Here is a 21775-nt window from a genome sequence, read left to right as displayed (position 1 = left end):
AAGTGAAAACTCTGAGTATGTTAACCCTGAAATGAGGGAAACTCTGGGTTTTCCGTTTCAGAATGGGAGGTATATCAAACCCGAGAAAGCAGGGTAAGTCAAGCCCGTTTCTGAAAGAGGGGTAACTTATACTCAGAGTCAGTTACCATGGCAACTTACTCTGTGAACCTAACCTGGTCGGGAGCAGGTTTTCTTCGGTAAACCCAGAGTTTCTTGCGGTCTCCTCCCCTTTTTTAAAGAGGAAGCGGTGTTTAAACACCTCATTCATTTTTTACAAAAATTATAAGATGAAGTATATATAACTCCTTAACTGGCAACTGAAAATACAGTACATTAGAGTTACATCATGTAGTTCTAAACAAATTCTACAGAATTAAACTGTGGAATTTACTGAAAATCACTTGGGGGATAAGAATGTCCGTTTATACTTAGATATAAACTTCGATTCTATAGGCTACGCCACATACAAATGTGAATGTGTAGATTGTCTGATGTGTAGACACATAATATTAACATTCCCCTGTAGGCCTCTCTGTGGCGCAGAAACTGTTTCTTCATACCCATCATCCTGTGAAGATGAGCATTTGTACACTTTATAACACTATTTGTCATCATTTCTGGTGTATTGAGTAGGCAACTTACAACTGTCTGGGGTTCTGTTGGGACAGGAGGCTCCAAAAGACAGATATTAGTCTCTAGATAGATATTAGTCCCAATAGATATCAGAATCTATTGGGACCAACGAAAAACCCAACCCAAAGTAAAATAAATGGAAATATCAAAAATACCCTATATAAAAAATAACACATAGACCTCTTACATTTTATGAAGGCCCTTGGATCTCCGGGAGTGACCGGCTCTGATGAAGGAATTCCCTCAGCCAAAAATGCTGCTGCACTGCTAGACACTGGATGCTATTTAGTTATGTAATATGTCAAATGTTTGTAAAGTCAGATAGCCTACACCCATGATATGCTCAAGCCTTACCTGATTGAATTATGTTTTTATATTTTTTTATTTTCAGCTGCTGCCACATTCTTTTAATGCCTGCAGGATTGCACATAGCCTTCATGAAAATGAAAATTAGGTTGAATAACTGTTCTTCCAGTTTCACCTGATATTATAACAGTTACTCTAAAATAGTTATTAATTACTAACTACAAATGACATCTTCAACAGTGTAATTAGGTTAATGTAATAATTACTATCTTTAGAAAGTATTGGTCTACTTATTATTAATTACTAAGTCCCATCAACCTCAACCACTTGAACAATACAATGAGGAGAGACAAGAAACTGCACTTTTAATGCTTTCAAAATGAACAATATACAATTGCATGAATTATTCTTAAATTGACCAAAGTGTGTTGAGGGAGAAGGTTACATTCAAAATATACCTTTTAAAAATGTATGTTAAATCCACTATTGTTTTATACAGAATTGTTCTATAGTCTATGCAGTAGCCTATTTAATGTAATTACATCATATTTTATTTTAAATTACAGAAGAATTAAGAGTAATCCCTTTAATTAAATTACAATATTTAGATTACTTGGTAATTAATTACACCCAACACTGTATAACAGTAATTCCTCTTTGTGTCTGGCGCTGTTGCCATGGTGACTCATAATATCTGCGCTCCATTGATAATGGCTTTCTATAGTTGTGGTGCACACGCTCAACTCAGAGTCAGTCAACTTAGAGTTGGTTGAACTAACTAATTTCAGCTGTTCTGAAACCGAAAACTCAGAGTTTCCCATCTCAGGGTAAGTCAACTCAGAGTTCAAGTTTTAACTCAGAGTTGGTTGAACCTCCTTATTGAAACAGGCCCATGGTGAATATTATAATGTTTAGACCCGTGTTTAATGTGAAATATTGTGTTTGTGGATATCTGCTCAAATGTAGATGTATAATATGGTAACATAATAAATAATAAATGTTTAATAGTTTGGAACGGATCGCTTCAGTAAATGTTCTCTGCACGCGCTGTGAGTTTGAGTCAGTCGCGCTGTGCGTTTGAAAAGCAAAACGCACCAAACATTAGGCTTCATGTTTTTACTCCAAATGTTTCCATTCGTTATGAAATGAGATTGAGGTAACATGATAATCAATATATTTTTCTCTTGCATAGTGTTACTGAAGTGTTTCTTTTTAACGATTTATAGGCCGCCTGCTATAGGCTATTGTTATTATTATTTTACTCAGCACTGGACGTAGCCTATATGCCTACAAGGCACAACAAACCTGGGGCCTCATTTATAAAGCTTGCGTACGCACAAAACGGGGCTGAAAACATGCGTACGCCAGTTCCTGCGCAAAAGGTGGGATTTATAAAGAAAAACTTGACGTGAAAATATGCGCACCTCCACGCAAACTCTGACCCATGCGTACGCACATTTTGGAGACAGAGCAGTTTGGCGACACCGATGGTGAGCTGGAGTTAAATGTCTTTTTGGTCACTTTTAGACAGAAAATCGAAATAAAAGTATACATATACAGAAAGATAATAGCTACAAATATAATTTCACTCACCAAGCCTATCACTTGAAGGAAATATCCACACCTTAAATGTCCGCGCCAGCGAGCGCGTTGGGCCGTTAGTGAAACTGACGCATATCTAACGGCAGATGAAGTAAAACTGTAAATCTTCATTATGAGTCCTAATCATAAATAGGCTACAGTGCATGTTCACATTCACAATAACAGTTTAAATAAAATAATTATTTAAACTATGTTTTACTATATAAACATTTAGATTAAATATGCTCGTTAATGGAGTTAAACACTTAAACTTCATGACATTTACTGAAAAGTTAAAAATATATATAGCCTATTCAATGAATAGCCTATACATATTTGTTGTGCATGCGATGCTTTTTAACTCTTTTCATTTGGCATGCTGTGTTTTAATGTTTTAACTAGGCTACAGAGATAATGCTTATCATGATAATAGCAGATTGTGCAAATATAATGCACAACAAGGTCGATCTGTTTCCATTACAAATATAAATCAATTAAAAATACTATTTGGCCAGTGGAAAAGATTGAGAAAAACTGAAATGCTTCTCTGAAATGCATTGTACACTATTTGATTTATTTATTCAAAAACAAGGCAAGGATAGGCTACTAAATGATTTGTATTAATGTAATGTGACGGCACATCCGTATTTCATATTTTCCTAATGTCTTGTACCGTTAAACATGTTATCACGTGGATGAATAATCATATGCAAATGATATGCAGATGAGGTTATGAATAGTAATACTAGGCGTTGTAAGCTCCACATATGGTTATTTAGGGGAGGAGACGCATGTGCGCACAATCTTCCGCTGACTGGGATTTATAAAGTGAATCCTGCGCAGGTTCTGGCGTACGCAAGGTTTTATAGATCTGAATATTTTTTTGCGTACGCCATTTTTGGCTTTCGGGCGCACGTACACTTTTAGTAAGGATCCTACGCACAGTTTTATAAATGAGGCCCCTGGTGTTCATGTCACGCCCAAGCCGGAGGTGTGAAGGCTCTGCCTGCCAGCCGACACCCCCGAACTACCACACCACTTGAAGAGCTACCCCGCACCAGAGAAAAGGCGGACAACAAGAATTCGAAAGTTAACACGTTTATTTATTTGTTAAAAATGAATGTCTCTAAAAACGGTGTGAGCTTCCTCCCCCGAGGTTGAGTGACTGTGTGTGGACTCAGGCCCCCCCTCCTCCAACTTAGACAGCAGAAAGGTGAGTATAGCTCTGCAAAGCTTTTCACTGAACTCAGGCAAAGAGAAGGGAGGTGAGTATACTTCACAGCTTTAGCAGGCTCTTCACTGAACTCGGACGGAGAGGAGGGTACGTATAGCAGTTCTGTATCACTTCTTCTCCTCTCTTCATCACCCAGGGCAGGGCTCGCCCAAAAAGAACAACACCGCTTCGGCGAGGGATTATAGGCTGGTTGCCCGTACACTCTGCAACGTCCCACGCTCGTGTATACACTACAACACACTCAATTCACACGTGATAATTGAAACTCAGCACAGCATGCACAAACCTCAGATCATTAAGGCAGAGTGCGGCCCAGACGACAGCCTCGACAGATGAACTCTCCGTTCGCTGATACAAACAGGGTTTCATCCCAAGTTGTGTCATTTGCAAACATTCATCTTCAGAAAATAGACAGAGGATTGTGAACTTCACCAGTATGTCAACGCAGTGCTTCTTCATAGAATGAATATGACAGAGAATTAACAATAAACACAATTAAGACATAACAACTTAGCCAACCATGGTAGAACCGCAAAAATCTAAATTAGAAAAATCAAAATCAAATCTCTTGGTTTCGCTTCTGAAATGTTCCTGGTATGAGTTGGCACTGTGTGGAGGACAGAACAAAACCTTTACGGAGCTGCAGTGTTGGGCAAGCTATTTGGAAAATGTATTGAGGTAAGCTAGCAGTGACTCTACATTAAATGAAGCTTCACCACGGTTTCAGGTCCGCAGACCGAAGCGGCTCAAATGGGGGACCCTTCATGGCTTCCAGGACCGTGGAGAGGTCCCAGATAGGCACAGAGGGGGGGTCAAACCTCATTGCCTAACCCCTTTAAGGAAGCGTACGACGAGGTCGTTTCTTCCTAATGATTGCCCGGCCACAAGAGCGCACTAGTAGGAGTCCAGGCTCTGCTACACACCAGCCGGAGAATACTACCCACTTTTGAGCATAGATGCGCCTAGTTGAAGGTGCTCTCGCTTCAGTGATGGTTTTTAACACCCTTTCCGGGAGACCCCCGGATACCCGTTGAGGGTCCAAACATCCCGTTCGCCTGTGTGAGGAGATCCCTCCTCAGCGGTATCGGCCATGGGAATGTTTCCAGCAGCTGCGCCAACTCGGAGAACCATAACTGGGTCTTGCAGAGGGGGGCTATTAGTAACACTGCACACTTGCTCTCCCTGATCCGGTCGATGACCTGTGGTAACATTGTGATCGGAAGAAATGCATATAGCGGGCGGCTCGGCCAGTCGTGGGCTAGCGCGTCCTTGCTTTTTGTGAAAAATGTTCGGTGGAGGTGAAGAGGTCGACCTCGGCCTCGCCGAAGATGTTCCATATGAGCTGAACTGTCTGCGGTTGAAGAGACCATTCCCCTGGGGGACCAGGAGGTGGTGGCCCTTTAGATATGGGAGAAAAGCTTTCAGTGATAGAGTGACTGCTCTCATCTCTAGACAGTTTATATGTAGGCGCTTCTCCGGACCTGTCCATAGGCCAGAGATGGGCCTGCCCTCGTATAGGGACCTTGGTTGGATGCGTCTGTCGAGATCACTTTTCTCTTTGAAACCACACACATGCTCACACCCATGATCAGTCGGCTGCTTTCGAGGGAGCCAGGGCTTTGATGCAGCTGTGGCTCACTCTGATTTTTAAGTGTCTTCAACGGCCCTGTTTAGCACGCGGAGAAGCTCTGTCAAAGCTGGTTCTCACGTTGCTCGTGTTGGCTTGTGTTGAGTGTGCGGGGCCTGAAACGGAGCCCGCCCACTCGTTGCATTCAGATGCAGCAATGGAAAAGCTGTCATCCCTCTCATCATCCCTCTCATTATCCTCATCTGATCCGCCGAAAGAGTTGAGACCGGCCGCTCGAAGAGAGGGGCGTTTGTCCACCTGTGTAAACAGAACCGGCGAGGGAGTTTGTTTAGGAGAGAGCGAGGCACACGGGGACTGGGCCGGCGTGAGCTCGCTCATATCCATCCGCTCTGGCAACCTTTGTGCGCAGCACTTCTTTTTTGCGCGGCTAAAGCAAAGGGAGAGCGGGAAGCGGGTCGTCGTCGGTGAAGACAGCCAGTCGAGCCCGCAGGGTGGGGAGATCCATCTCGTCGCACTCAGGGCAGCCGCCCTTGGCAAGTGCAGCTTCTGTGTGGTCACGGCTCAAACAAGAAGTGCAGAGGATGTGACGGTCTGCGCCGAAGAGAGGGCCTCTACACGAGGCGCAAGAGGTGCGAGGCATTTGAAACAATGCCTCGGAATTTGCTCTTTTAGAGAAAAAGTGTGACGCAACGGCAAACGCACTATGCTTTAAAAGGATATGTTGCACGCTGGATGGCACAGCAGAACAGCGGGCTGAAGGTGGCGTCAGTCGAAGCCGGCATCCTCAGATCTGTAGAGCAGGGCTTGTTCCGCTGAAGGCTTGTTGACGGCGCCGAAGTCTTCAAGCCAGAGATTAGCAAAGTGGTGAGTTCGCTGAAGGAGATCTGAGTCCTGAATGAGTGCTTAAATAGATATAAGCCACGCCCATTCTGACTGGCTCTGACACGCCAGGGCGCGAAGCAACCCGATTGGTTCGTGCGTCAGAGCCGCCTCGCCATAGGCTTATGCAGTTGCCGCAACGCAGCCAATGACCGTGCTAGTCGCTCATCTATGTGTCTGCTGTGCAGCTGCACTGCGTTTAAAAAAGTGTGCTTCAATATTCTAGAGAAAAGGAGTTTTCCCATAGCGTAAGCTAGCCTTACGCAGTACGATAGACCTCTCGAAAGGGAGCTAGTTTACTACATCTAAGCTATTTTTTAAAATGTCATCTTTATATTGAACCAACTTCATTCCAAGTCAATGCTGTCTCAGATATCAATAAAACTGTCAAAAAGTGAGGCGGGGGGTTGTTGCTATAGTGACACAATTGTGTGTTGTGGACATTTAAGAAAAACGTTTGTTTCGCTTAATACATTCAATTTAAGGTCATTAGATTGAATAAGTTAAACTGTGTAACTGAACAGCGCACATATTTTTGACGTTAAATCATGTTCTAAGTGATGAATGAGTGAAACGCTTCGCAGAACGATCTGAACCCACTCGCATTCGTTTGGACTGCTCTCTCACTGAATCATCTGAAGCCATTTATCAGTCAGTAAAACAAACAGACGGCATCGAGAGAACAACCAGCGCTGTTTTTCACTTGTTTTCCTCTGTGAACATGCGCTAATTGGATGTCTAGGGTTGGGTATCGTTTGAACCAATGAGAAATCCTAATTTAGAGAACAGTTACACTAGGAACGTTTCCTTGTGGTTTAAAAATACAATAGAAAAACAAACTAAACAACAAACTAATATACATTTCAAGCATTATTAAAAACAAGTAAACACTCAGTGGCCGTTTCTCAATACCAGGTAGGCTACGCAAACTTCGGACTTGCGTCCTTGGTTGTCCGGTTATTCTGCAAATGGCGTTCTTGATCGTGTCACTCAGCACGGTTACTCCGGTTATTATCTCTTTATGTATATTTTAAACAACAATAAAACTAAATATGTTATAAAACACCACTCTGCCTCTTTTCATTAAAAAAAATCTTAAACATATTAATGGCCACATAAATGTGGTTCAGGCAACACGTACATTGATTATCTTCACTGCATATATTTATAACACGAAATATAAAACACAACCCTGCTTCTTTTTGGTTTCATTTAAAAAAATATAAAACATATTGATCATTAAAACTGACATTTAACAAACAGAGACTGGGTTGTTGTTTTATTGTATTATACATGTAGGCCTACAAACAGTAAAGAGAATGTATAAAATAAATATAAAAAAATATTCTATATATTTTTTAATATATAAAATAAAATTACACAACCCTGTCTCTTTTTGTTAAATGTCAGTTTTAATGATTGTTTGGGAATGCATTTCAATGCTGACACATGAACTGTACTTTAAGAACAAATACAGTCTTTTTAACAATTATTAGTAGTTCTTAATCTTTTTCATCACATAATTGTACAACATGTATTAAAATATATATTTCCCCATGAATTCCCATGACATCTATTATATATATTTCTATGGACTCTGGATTTTGAACAGGACTTTTATTTTGGTCTGGCGATATGACATCATAAAGCTGCGCCGTGCTCCTGCAACTGTTGTGATTAGACTGAAGAAAGGTTTGTGGTTTTACGCATTTTAAGAGTTTAAATCGATACATGTAGAGGCATGTGACCATGTATTATTGAACATATCTTTGTAATAAGCTTAAAGGATAATTCCGGTATTTAACACCTTGAGTCTATATTGTAGTTTGTTTTGGATGAACAAGAGTGGTGGACAACAGTTTTTTGACAATGGTTCCTCTCTCGAGTTTTTGACTATAATAGAATTGGCCATGGACCCATTTAACATTGGAGTCAATGGGCATGTCCGAAAATGTCATTAAAACAACCTTTAACATTAGTTTTCAAAACTGTGCAACTCACCGAGTGATTAGTGATGTTAGTTGATGTTCCAGAAACAAAAAGTGTTGCGAAATACAGTTTCTGTCGTGTTTTATTCGTCATTTTGTAAGTTACACGGTTGTGAAGTGTCTGAAAAAATAGTTCCACTATAGCAAAATAAACGGATTGGAATCATATATTGCGACGATATATTGTTTAATCATTATTGTTTATAATGAGGTGCGTCTCATTTCGCGCACTATATCGTGTATCAGTTTATCGTAAACACGAGCTCGGGTTTTGGAAAGTGGTGATGGAGAAACGGAGCTTTTCGAAACTCCGAGTCAATTTAATCTAATGCGTTAAATGACTCCCTGATTAGAAGCGCTTGAATCACCGCGCGCTGACGAAACCCAATAGCGTCTGGCTGCAGACTTGCACTCTCTTTTTATTTCATTTTTATTTTATTAATGCCAGGACCCAGAACAATACAAAGAGACATAATCATTCAAAGTAAAAACAAAGTAATGCAATGCCTTAAAATCAAATAGTTTTTAAAGCATGAAAAGTTAGGTTTGGAGTCAGACTATTTCATTTTATGAATGTGAAACTTCCCCATTAATATTAACAATTGTATGAAGTATGCCTTATCTTTCTCAATCCCATGATCATTGAAGTGTATCATTATGTCAAATCCACTCCGCTGTAAATCAATATTATTATTTTCTAAATTAAACGCTCCACATCAATCCAAAATATTTTTTTATGTATGCAATGGAAAAATTGTTTCCTTTTCACCTTTACAAAAAAATTACGAGTAATCAATATCTAATTTAAAACGTTCCAGCACATGTTTTACTGGATATATTCTATGCATTATTTTAAAAGAGACTTTTACTTTGTTTTTATGTAGAATGTATCCACTGTTCGCCATTACGCCAATTTACATGAACACAGATGACCCGAAAAAGCGAGCTGGAGGGTAAACAATATTATTACGTATATTCCTGATGTAGTTATTTGAGACTATATTGTGTAAAATATCTGTATTACCAAGAAATATATTACCCATGATATCTGTAAAATTTAGATCTTCCTCCTGTGATGCATTTCTAAGAAGGATCAGTACTTTCCTGGGAATTTTATCCATTACAACTGCAAAGTCTTTAGGTCTAACTGGTATTTTAAATGTATTCAAAAAATTATCTTTATGTTACATTTCCATCATTATTCAAAAGCTGACTAACTAATATAATATTGTTTTCAAACCAGTAATCAAAAAAGAAAGATTTATTTTTGTAAAGGATGTCTTTATTGTTCCAAATATAATATCTCCTAGGTGAAAAGTTATATTTATAGGCCAGTGTCCATGACATCAGAGCTTGTTTATGACATTTCGCAAGCTTAAACTGTATTTTTTCAATTGAATAATTACACTTCAATAAAAATGAGAGGTCGCCCAGTTGTTTAAATAGATAGTTAGGAAAGGAATTCCAAATACGGTCTTTATTTTTTAAATACTGAATAAGCCAATTTATTTTAGATACATTGTTTAAAGCATCATAACTCAACACCTCTAAACCACCATGATCTTTTGGATTGCATAAAATGTATTTTCTCAAATAATGTGGCTTATTTTTCAAATAAAATCTAAAAGCATTTATCCAATTGTTTGTTAACTTTAGGGGGAATATCCAATGATAATGACACTACGGGCCGTATCTTACACCCAGCGCAATTGACTTTGTACACCGACGCATGTGTCATTCCTATTTTGCACCCGCGCACAGCGGACTCTTCCCTCCACAGACGCACGTCGGTAAATTAGGGAATGAACTTGCGCTCGCGGGGGCGGTTCAGTGAAAAGAGGAGCGTGTTCCGGCGCAAACGTTCCCTGGTGATATTTTCCAGTTTCAGAAAACAACTCCGCCACTGACCAGGAGAAACTGAGTCTAAAGACAGCGGCGCCGCGCGTTAGTCATATGCTATTTTAATCTAGATTACACATTTACCCAAATTATTATACGCCTGTATAACCGAAGCTAATTTGGGTGGTTTCTCCCATCATCCTCATACAATGTCACTTCTCTGTGTTTTAAAAAAAGACAGTTGCGCGTTAGTGATATGGTGTTTTAAGGGCGCGTGCTTGGCCATAATGTAGCATGTTAACGCGCATCCACTTTGATTCTCTAATCTAAACAGACGCAGCAGTTTTCATTTTTGCAAATCATACATTATTACAAGGAAAAATATTAACACACGAGGGAAATCAATGTTGTGTCCGTGAAGATGTGGAAAAGATCTATCTAGATTGAAAAAAAAAAATCTAGATTAGGCTACACATTTACCCAAATTATACGCCTGTTTAACCGAAGCTAATTTGGGTGGGTTTCTCCCATCATCCCCAATGTCACTTCTCTGTGTTTTACGGTCCTGACGAGAACGTCGGTCTCCTCGGCTGTGAACCGCTCCTGGCGTGCGCTGGCAACCCCGCCGTTATAATAGCAATCCGTGGAACAAGCGCGCCGGCTCTTAAAGGGAATGTGAGAGGACGCTCTGATTGGTTTATTTCACGTTACGCCCAAACCACACCTATGAATAATGAAGTGACTTCAGACCAACACATTTTAGATTTGCGTCGGGCGCAAGAGTCGTTTATCCCGCCGGTATAATAGCAACAGCGCCCGGGATCCGCCCACAAAGTTACTTGCGTTTCGCGTTTGATGCTTGCGCTTCAGATGTTAAAATAGGGTCCTAGCCTGATCTGGAGATTCCTTCAGCTTTTGACAAAAGTACTCTCCCCTGAAGTGATAGATCCCTTTGTAACCATGCACTGAACCTCTTACTAGTTTTGTTAATACCGTAATTGAAATGTGAAATGTTTTTCATCTTTACATATAACAACTCCCAGATATGTTACTTGATTTGCAATTGCAATATTACAGAAATTAGTTAAACTACATTCTTTAAGAGGAAACATATTTATTCATATTCATTCCTAGCCCTGATACATCTGAAAATTATTTTATGCATTTCACTGCTTTAATGATTTCATTCCTATCTTTAAAGCAAAATAAAGCAGTGTCGTCTGCAAACTGACACAACTGAAATGTTTTCCCTAATGCTGTAATTCCTTGAAAATGTCCTTTTTTTAATGTGAAGGGCCATTATTTGCGTTGCTAACAAAAACAAAAATGGGGAGATTGGACCCTTGTCTGATCCCTTTTCCTATTTCAAATCGGCCAGAAGTCCCCCTTGCTAATTTTACAGAACTGGCACATCCATTGTATAGGGCTTTGATAGCTTTTAGAAAATAACTGCCGAACCCAAAAAATGTAATTGCTTTAAATAAGAAGTTATGTGCTATGGTATCAAATGCCTTGTGAAAATCAATAAATAAGATAAAACTATAATCTAAAACATAATCATTGTAGTCTACCATATCAAGTATCAATAATATTATTACTAATGTGCCTTCCTTGACTGTCCCGTAGCTACAGGTAGGCCTGGGCCCACCCACCCGTCAGTCAGGCCCATCCAGTCAGTGGCCTCACAAGCAGGGATGTAGTGGAGGCTAAACGCCCCTAAACGCCGTTTGCGCACCTCCCAAAATTCGGAAATAGCGTTTACCCACCTCCAAACAAAGTGTGTGTATCCACCTCTAAATTGCGGTTATCCACCTCTAAATAGCCTATAGTTCCTAACCCTTTTAAATTAAGCTTATGTTGTTTTAGTTTCATATTGTTCATTATTAGTTTCATAGGCTGTTAAACCTAAGACGAAGTCTTTCAGATTGCGCTGCATTACTGTCAGTAGCCGCGTTTCCATTACCCTTCAAATTGCACAAATCGTTTATCGCAAAAACATTTTTACGCTCGCATGAGGTGGTTTTTCAGGCAATTCGAAAAAGGAATATTTCGCAAAACTGCAAAGCAACAGCGGTGTGTTTGGGGTCCGTGTACGCAAATAATAATTATCATCATTATTATAACATTTATTAGGCGACATATTTAGAAGACGCTTTTATCCAAAAAAGAAACAAAGCAATTCGTCAAATGTCATTTATAATACGGTTAGATAATAATAATACAGGGCTGAGATTATCACAAATAAACACAAGATTTTGACGCATATCCAAGGGTTTGTGTGGAGTGTGGAGCGCGCACTGCTTGGCACGGAGCCGCGGACGCGAACACTTGCATTTTCCTATCAACAGTGGAAAGAACTTAAAATACTCTATAATTTCTGGTCATACAGAAAATAATAATACATTATTCGCAACTACTTTTATTTGTGTAAACAATAACAAGAAAACGTTGTGCTTTTGTAAAATAAATAACAACCAGGCGCGCTTTCATGATCTCTGTGAACTGGAGCGCGAGAACTGAAACTAAATCTAAAGCTTGAAATGTCCACTTTAAAGGGCATATTGCAGGTTAGAGTACCCAGTGCGCCAATGTATAGAACAATAATGTAGGAACTAGATTTAAATATAAACATATACTTATAAAACGCTATTTAGGCTTCTGGAGTCGTTTTTGTGAGAAAATTTTACTTCCGCATTTGAAAACCGCCAAACCGGAAGTGACGTAGCATGGGGGAGCGCGGTCAAAGTAAACAATAGGAAAGCAATGGATCGCAATGACAGTTCGGACGCTGAGGAAATTGTAGCCTAAATGTTTACTCGTATGACGGACCTCAGCCATATAATTATGAGCCTGATATGAAGCCAAGAGAGTAGACAGGTCAGGATTAGACAAAACAACGGTCAGAGGAGACGCATTGAGCTGTGGTGTGAGGAGAACAGGGCAGGAGTCTCGGTGAGAGAACAGTGTTAGCTTATAGATGTATTCACGTTAGCCGACGATATGTATAACACTATGCTCAGATCACAATATTGTAATTATGTGTCAGGCAATAGCAAAGCTAGTATTTAGACCCTTACCTGCACGTGTATGTCAGCCATTAGGAGACAGTTTCCAGAGAAAGAGGGACATTATAAAGGTTTTGAATGGCCCCACTTGGTGATAATGAATAAAAAAATATTCACAATCACAACTTTCTTACTGTATAAAATTTTTATATGTAGAAACAGCCAACACAAACATTAAAATTCAGAGTACAGATTGAAAATGAACATTATATTATATTATAATAATAATAAGTGTCGGCTGCAGACTTGCAAGACATTACAAGTTTATGGAGGATACGTTAATGAATTAAATTAAGACAAGGCACATTTTGTAAAACAAATGTACAATAAGTGATCTCTGACGGATCCGTGAGCGTCATGTTTCCCGCCGGTGGCCGACCCACATGCTGACGGCGGACCGGGCGACCCGATGAAGAAGCCGGGACAGTGTGCACATATCGCCGTCATCATATAACGTAACGTTAACTCATCATATCGCCGGGATTATAATCATGCAGTCTATAGTGAACGCTACACACTACCGCGTTTTTCAAAGCAGACGCAAAAGCGAAGTCCCATCTCTTACCCTGCACAAAACGCACACAAACACGGAAGAAAGCACCATCCTTTATCTTGTTCGGAAACCTGTGGACTCGATGTTCTGACAGGCCATAATTCAAAGTCATTTATCACAATAATTATTAATTGAAATACAATAACCACCAAAAACACACTGAATCACGACCGCTTCAACATAATACCAGCCTACTCTGCACTGAGCGAACGCAGAGCCGGCAAACGACTCCCCATTCTGACGTAATATGACGCGATGGTGAAAAAAAAGCGCTTTTTCAACACGGTCAAGGAAACTGTCACGTTTTCTACTAAATTTGTGCCCTTATGTCTGGCAAAACAATTTTTAATCATGCATTTACTCTTCATATGGTATTTTCATACAAGGTTATATATTAATTCTGAAAAAAAAAAACCCCTGCAATATGCCCTTTAAAACGAACAAATTCGAATCGAAAGCCTAATACCTTCTGATTATGTAATGCGTATGAAAGGTGCATTTCTCTCTAAAGGCGCATCTGCTTAACAGCGGAGATGGAGATATGTTTTTAGCCGACACTGATTTAGAAAACAATAGTTTATTAATAAACAATTAAATTGCCTCGTTATTTTTTCAGACACATTTATTATCATTAGCCTATAACTCACCTATAAATCACCTTTCTGTAGGCTGTGGTTCCAGAGACATGGCTCTTCTCATTCAGCACTGCGGGAAAAATATCATTTCCAGGTTCTAATTTTGTCTTAGAAAAATAGTAAAATAAAAATAAATAAAAAATCCATAATTTGTGAATATTTAAAATGTTTAATAAAAGGGGCAAAAAGTCATAAACAAAAATTTGCGCAGCATTTGGTGTAGCCTACAGGTTTTGGTGTTCAACTTTGCGTTTTAAAAATACAACAACCGTTTTCGTTTTGCAATTATGGGATAAAAAAGGATAAACGAATATACCCAAAAGTACACTGACCGTTTGGACAGAATACGAGACGGAGTTCTTTATTAAATTCATAAAGAAACAATAATTACAGGAATACTGGATTCTAAACCTCAAAGAAATGCCACAATCAAGACGACGAAATCATTGCAGTGTTCAACTCTAAGCCCCGTCGTCTCCTGTTATAAGCTAGTCATCAAAAGTAAGCCAATACGTTTACTATGTAGTTGCCTAGTCAATGTTGTTTATTTAACGTGGTTTATGTGGCCGCTGAGCCAGACTATGACCAAGCATTGTTTTTACACACTGTCCACTACTGTCCTGCTGATTTGATGGTGTTGTTTTGCATCTGTCAGAGCGTGTGTGTGTGTGTAGTGTGGCTGCGCTCAGTGCAAATGCTGTTATCATCGTTATGTTCTTAACACTGCTTATGATGACATACATGCTTGTGCTCTGATTAAACTGGTGTATTCAAGCAGGTGTAGTTGTGTTGGCCTATTTTGACCACAGATGCATTTTAGGCTGTGCCCACCTGATTTTCTCAGGGCCCACCTACATTGTGAATCCTGGCTACGCTACTTTTAGCAGCTTGCGTTCATCGAAATATTATATTTATATTATTTATTTGGCATTCAAGTAGGCAAATACTGTTTTAATATAACAGCAAAGCTAATAACCATCAAGCATACAAAGGAACAATCAGGTTTATACAATTTAAAAACAAACAAACAAAAAAAACATTAAGATGATGCAATATTTTTCTTTTTATTGTAAATGTCATTTTACATTTAACCAACATGCAAAATAGACAAATACAACGTACAAATAGACAATATACAATTAGGCTAGTACAATATAAAAAAAACACTTTATACCCCTTCCATATATATATAAAAAAACACACACACTGGCACATTATGCACTTTCCTTTTATGGCAGTTCGACAGTTTACCTTTAATATTCATGACATCAACTACATGTTCAAGAAACATTTGCTTGTCATTCATTTCGGTAAAGATGAAGCAAAAGGGTTCCAGAGCATCGGTTCTGTCTTCTGGAAACTTAGCCTTCTCTAATCTCAAATAATTTAATATTACATTTAAGTCTGTGTTAACTTTATAACTTTTTATTTAAAGATAATTAGCTTTTTTTTTTTTGGAGTACCAACTACACAGTACATATACCTGTGATGATAATTCCTGAACCCGATGTTGTGGCTCTGCCTGTAAGTCCAACACCACAACATTTTAGCTAATTAAACATTCACAAGGTAATATGACATTTTAAGTGTCTATACTATATGTATATCATATGTTCACCTGAAAGGTCTCCTCAAACTTCCTTTTCTGTAGCCTGAAAACTGGTTGTCGATCACTCCTCAGTAAAGTGTGCAAAAACCTTTCCATGGCTGTAAAGCATGACAATATTACACAATGTGTTCACCGTAAAACAGGACGGGACGGCAAACTTCCAGTGGTTTCAACGTGCAAGCCATGTAAAGACAGTTTATATACCACTCTATTAAATAGTTTCCTTTAAATGTATTTAAGACCGTGAGTGGTTGGCTTGTTAGGCCGAATATATTTGTATATCAGAGATTAATTGTCGTGTAAATTAAGGTAAAACGTATTATCATATAGGCTATTGAAAAAGCACATATTTATATGTATATATACTTACAGAAACAATTTTCTGATCATTTTGCGTTGGGCTCCCGATCAGCCTGTCGGTGTTGTCTATAACAACCGCCTCGCTCTACATTATCCATTACATATATACTTACAGAAAAATTTTTTGAACGACATTGGGATCTGTTCTCAATCTGACACGAGCCACACACTGCGTCGATTGCAAGTGACGTCACAGGCAGAGGAAGCGCTCGTGTCTGAGGCCCTGTTTACACGAGAACGCTCGTGGGTGAAAACGTAAAAATATTTGATCAGATGTGAACAGTGAAGTCTGCTAACTGTCTATGGAAGGCACCGATGTGCTCTCGTCGCGTACGCGTTTACATTACATGCATGCGCCAGTACAGGAAAATAACAAAACATTATCAAACTAAAATATAGTATTCATTTCATTGACAAAAAAAAATAATCTGTCATTTTTGAGTGAAACGAAGAGCACCGAGGGTTAAAGCAGCAGCTTTACCGTATTAAACATGAAAAACAGCGTCTCTTTCACTTTCAGTGCTCCACATCGCCACCTAGCCGTCTGGAGTGCACACTACATCCAATCTCACACACTGTTGCGTCACCATATGCACGCAGATTTCTCCCCCATGACGCTCGTCTAAACGCAGAATAAAAAGTGATAACGCGACGCCACTTTTGCGTTTTCTCTTCAGATCGCTTCCCTGTAAACATAGCCTCAGAGTGCAAGTCTGCAGCCAGACCCTTCTCACGAATCCCGCCGCTCAACACAGTATAAAAATACAAGAAAACACAAATATTATGATAAATAATGACAACTTTCATGAACAAATCGCAAATGTTTTTATGCCAACTTAATCAGTTAAATCAACAAATCTTTAAATATGAAGTGTCTGTAATTTGTTATTTTATTGTTTTGAGTGATTTGTGTCTAATCAGTTGATGTAAGTCCATTAACTCTCAGTCTGACTGACTCCCTCACCAGTGCGCTGAACTACTGAACTAGAGCTGATTGAGACACACACACAGAGATTTACTGTAGATTTATTTTTCTTTCTGTTAATTATTCTGATCTTAAACATGACTTTGTCCAAACACACAGGAAAACTCCTGGAGAAACATCTGAGATCCACGTGACACTATTATAAAGATGGCGTTGATTAAAGAGGAGAGTGAAGATATAAAGATCGAAGAAGTGTTCAGCGTGAAACATGAAGATACTGAGGAACAAACAGGTTAGTTTCATTCGGTCCTTATTAAAATGATCTACAGAAATGAATTATATTTTTGAAGAATGTCATATGAGTGTCCTAATTAAAGCGGTTTTATTTGACGTGGAGCGGGTCGCCTCATGTGGACAGACATGTTTGTTGAGATCACATGACCAGACAAATGGAAATAAAGGGTTTCCGCATTAACTTTAGATCCGGCGACTTAAAACGGGGGTTTGGAGGTAACGGAACAAATATTTTTTTTACATTGCCTACATATCTTCTCTGTCTTAAAAATCATTAACAACGCTGTGTGTACATCAGGGCCAGTGATGCCAGTAACATTATTATTAGTATTATTCATTTAGCAGACACTTTTATCCAAAGCGATTTACAAATGAGAACAATAGAAGCAATTAAACTACAGTAGGACAACAGTATGCAAGTGCTATGACCCTTCGAAATTCAATCTAACGTAGTTTATTTTTATTTTTTGATAGAATAGAGAAGAAAGTGTTCGTATTACTGGATCAAGTGCTGCCGAAAAAGATACGCCTTTAGCAGTTTCTTAAAAATGGCTACGGACTCAGCAGCTCTGGCTCAGTTAGGCAGATCATTCCACCAGCAGGGAACAGTCATGGTGAAGGTCCGAGAGAGAGATTTTGTGCCTCTGAGACGGCACCACAAGACGCCGCTCGCTTGCAGAGCGTAAGTTTCTGGACGGCACATAAGTCTGAAGTAATGAGTTATGGTATAAGGGAGCAGTGCCAGTGGTTGTTCTGTAGGCAAACGTCAGTGACTTGAATTTGATGCGAGCGGCAACCAGTGCAATTTTGTGAGGAGAGGAGTGACGTGTGCTCTCTTCGGCTCATTGAAGACCACTCTAGCTGCAGCTTCTGGATCAGTTGCAGAGGTTTGACAGTGCAAGCTGGGAGACCAGCCAGGAGAGCATTAGTCACAATAGTCCAGTCTGGATAGAACAAGCGCCTGAACAAGGAGTTGTGTAGCATGCTCTGATAGGAAAGGCCTGATCCTTCTGATGTTGTACAAGGCAAATCTGCATGACCGGGCAGTGCTAGCAATGTGGTCTGTGAAGTTCAATTGGTCATCAATTACAACTCCAAGGTTCCTGGCTGATCTTGGAGTTATGGATGACGAGCCTAGCTGAATGGTGAAGTTGTGATGAAGTGCTGGGTTAGCCGGGATTACACGTAGCTCTGTCTTCGCAAGGTTTAGTTGAAGGTGGTGGTCCTTCATCCAGCCAGAAATGTCTGTCAGGCAGGCTGAGATGCGAGCGGCTACCGTCGGATCATCAGGCTGGAATGAGAGGTAGAGTTGTGTGTCATCAGCGTAGCAGTGGTAGGAAAAGCCATGTTTCTGAATCACAGATCCTAGTGATGTCATGTAGATGGAGAAGAGAAGTGGTCCAAGCACTGAGCCCTGAGGCACACCAGTAGCTAGATGTTGGGTCTTAGACACCTCACCTCACCCCTCCACGACACCCTAAAGGACCTATCCGAGAGATAAGACTTGAGCCACAGGAGTGCAGTTCCCGAGATGCCCTTCATCTTTAGGATTGACAGGAGGATCTGGTGGTTAACTGTGTCAAAGGCAGCAGACCGATCTAGCAGGATGAGAACAGTTGAGTGTCCGCTTTTGAAGCCAGACTGATTGTTGTCCAAGAGGTTGTTCTGCGTAAGAAAGGAGGAGATCTGGTTGAAAACCATTTGTTCAAGTGTTTTTGCGACAAATGGAAGAAGGTTTACCGGTCTGTAATTCTCTAGATGTGCTGGATTTAAAGTGGGTTTATTAAGCAGTGGGGTTACCCGAGCCTGCTTGAATGCTGTGGGAAATGTACCAGTGTGAAGAGAGGTGTTCATGATGTGTGTGAGTGCGGGTATAACAGAGGAAGAAATAGCTTGAAGTAGGTTAGTGGGAATAGGATCAAGCGGACAGGTAGTAGGGCGATTGGAAAGGTGGAGTTTTGAGACTTCTGTCTCTGAAAGAAAGGAGAACGAGGGTAGAATGTGTGTGTTAGCTGGTAAAAATGTAATGATCAGCAACCAATCAGATATCTCCCTTGGTTTAGCCAATCACAAGAACGCACCCCGCGTGGGGGATTGTTTACTCATAAGCCAATCATATGAATGCGTTCACACAGCGTGATATGCATGTGGCGCGGGCGCGAGCGCGAGCGCGGTGGAGTTCTGTCTGTCAGTTGGTTGAGACCTCAACATGGCTTCTGGCAATGACAGGGGAGCGGTAAGTCGTTGCCAGAAGCCATGTTGAGGTCTCAACCCATAGATATTATATAGAGACTTAGAACTGGTGCGGACCAGGGGAATCCGACTGTTTAATTAAAACAAAGCATCGGAAAGGCCCGCGGCGGGTGTTGACGCGATGTGATTTCTGCCCAGTGCTCTGAATGTCAAAGTGAAGAAATTCAATATATCTAAATGATGTCTAGGCACGGTTGCCATGAACCGGGCCCGAGTACGATTGTCCCCCCTCCCCCTCTGGCCTGCACTCACATAGGGTTTCAGCATTCGTGCCGGAGCACGCTTACGTCATTATGGTGCAAAATGAAGAGAAGTGTCACACCATGAAATGTAAACAGAAAAAAACAGCAATGAATTCGGCAGTTTAGGATATCGCACAAGATTTGTCAACACAGAAAACATTTAATCACTGGAGTTTTTTTTTCTCGACACCATCGTATTAATTGATTTTGATTAATATGCGCGAGGGAGAGAGAGAGAGCAGACAGCGCTCGGTTGAGTGCGCGCGCGCGGCCGGGGCTCTCTCTCTCTTTCTGCTATGCCCTGTCAAGCGCGCCCTGTTAAACCGTGACGTCCTGTTCCGTGCTCCAGCACGGTTAGCGCTCACACTGCATGCGAACCGCGCCCGAGTCCAACTGAACCGTGCTCTGGCCCACCTCTTCCAAGCGGGCCAGGGCCGGCTAATCGAGCCGCGCCCGGGCACGGTTCGGAGCACTCACACTTGTCAAACGAACCGTGCTTTGGTGGTCAAACGCACTCGGGCACGGTTCAAACTGGCTAGTGTGAGTATATGTCTCAACCAACTGACAGACAGAACTCCACCGCGCTCGCGCCCGCGCCACATGATGACAGCGATATGCGCTGTGTGAACGCATTCATGTGATTGGCTTATGAGTAAACAATCTAAGAGTAAGAATGCGTTCTTTTGATTGGCTAAACCAAGGGAGATATCTGATTGGTTGCTGATCATTCCCTGTTTAAAAAAAGGCATGTGTGTGTCGAGCCAAGTCAAAATTCACTCAAAATGCAGTGAAAAATTCACACACAAAATTCACACACAAATGCAGTGAAGTTCACAGACAGGCAAGCAGTTTGTAAATCAATATTTGTGTGTGCATCAGAAATACACGTCTGAATCTTGCCCTGTGCATTTGTGAATCTTGAGTGCATTTGTAAATTTTGTTTGCATTTCTGAATTGTGTGTGTATTTATGAATTTTGTGTGAATTTGTGAATTTTGTATGCATTTGTGAATCTGTGCTTTTAAAATTTTGTGTGTGCATTTGTGAATTTTGTGCGCATTTGTGTATCCTGTGTGTGTATTTATGAATCATGTGTGTGCATATGTGAATGTAGTGTGTGCATTTATAGTGCCATCCTCGGGGAAGGATGAGAGTAGCACATCAAGCTCCTCTAAGAAACTGCCAAGCTGACCTGGGGGACGATATATAATTACACAATGGATTTTAATAGGACTGGTGATGGTAATAGAATTAGATTCAAATGAGCTGTTGTTACACAAAGGTGGTAAATTATTAAATTTCCAATCGTTTGAGATGAGCAGACCAGTACCTCCACCCCTTCCAGTCAGACGAGGGGTGTGTGAGAAAGTGAAGTTAGCGGAGAGCGCAGCCGGTGTGGCAGTGTCCTCTGATCTGATCCAGGTCTCAGTCAGGGCCAAAAGGCTGAGACCTGAATGACTAGAAATAAATGTAATGAAGTCAGATTTGTTTACAGCGGACTGGCAATTCCAGAGACCAATAGGAAAAGAGAAAAAGTACTAGAAGACATCGGAAGGGTACGCAGGTTGTTAGGATTGTACCGCCTTCGACGTATGACATTGGATTTACACATGTTAGTAATAGTAGGGAATAGAAAACGCATGGTGTAAGAGCTCACAAACAGAAAGATCAGTTGAAAGTTGAGTAGAAGAGAGAGAGGAAACAACAAGAAGATAAAACAACTGACAAGAAATTAATACTCAAGTGCCTTGCCGGTGTCCTTGCTCGGTGTAGTCGCACAGGTAGAGTCGTT

General features: G+C 40.4%; 1 protein-coding gene across 5 annotated transcripts in view; it reads left to right on the top strand.

Moving 5' to 3' along the window:
- The window catches only part of LOC307002185 (uncharacterized protein), a 445540-nt gene that overhangs the window by 364836 nt on the left and 58929 nt on the right, over window positions 1-21775 (top strand). Inside the window, exons 1-2 of one of the 5 annotated variants that reach the window (XM_079619509.1) lie at window positions 7828-7913; window positions 17355-17487. The exons of 3 other annotated variants lie outside the window; for them this stretch is intronic. In XM_079619509.1, the coding sequence (XP_079475635.1) occupies window positions 17403-17487 (85 nt within the window). In that variant the 5' untranslated portion in view covers window positions 7828-7913; window positions 17355-17402. Of the gene's footprint in view, window positions 1-7827; window positions 7914-17354; window positions 17488-21775 lie in introns of those variants that run through there. One more of the 5 variants, XM_079619518.1, reaches the window with a different exon arrangement.

This window comes from Phoxinus phoxinus (genome assembly GCF_949152265.1).
Source record: "Phoxinus phoxinus genome assembly, chromosome: 7".
NCBI classification, from domain to species: domain Eukaryota; kingdom Metazoa; phylum Chordata; class Actinopteri; order Cypriniformes; family Leuciscidae; genus Phoxinus; species Phoxinus phoxinus.
This window is presented reverse-complemented; position numbering and strand designations above follow the sequence as displayed.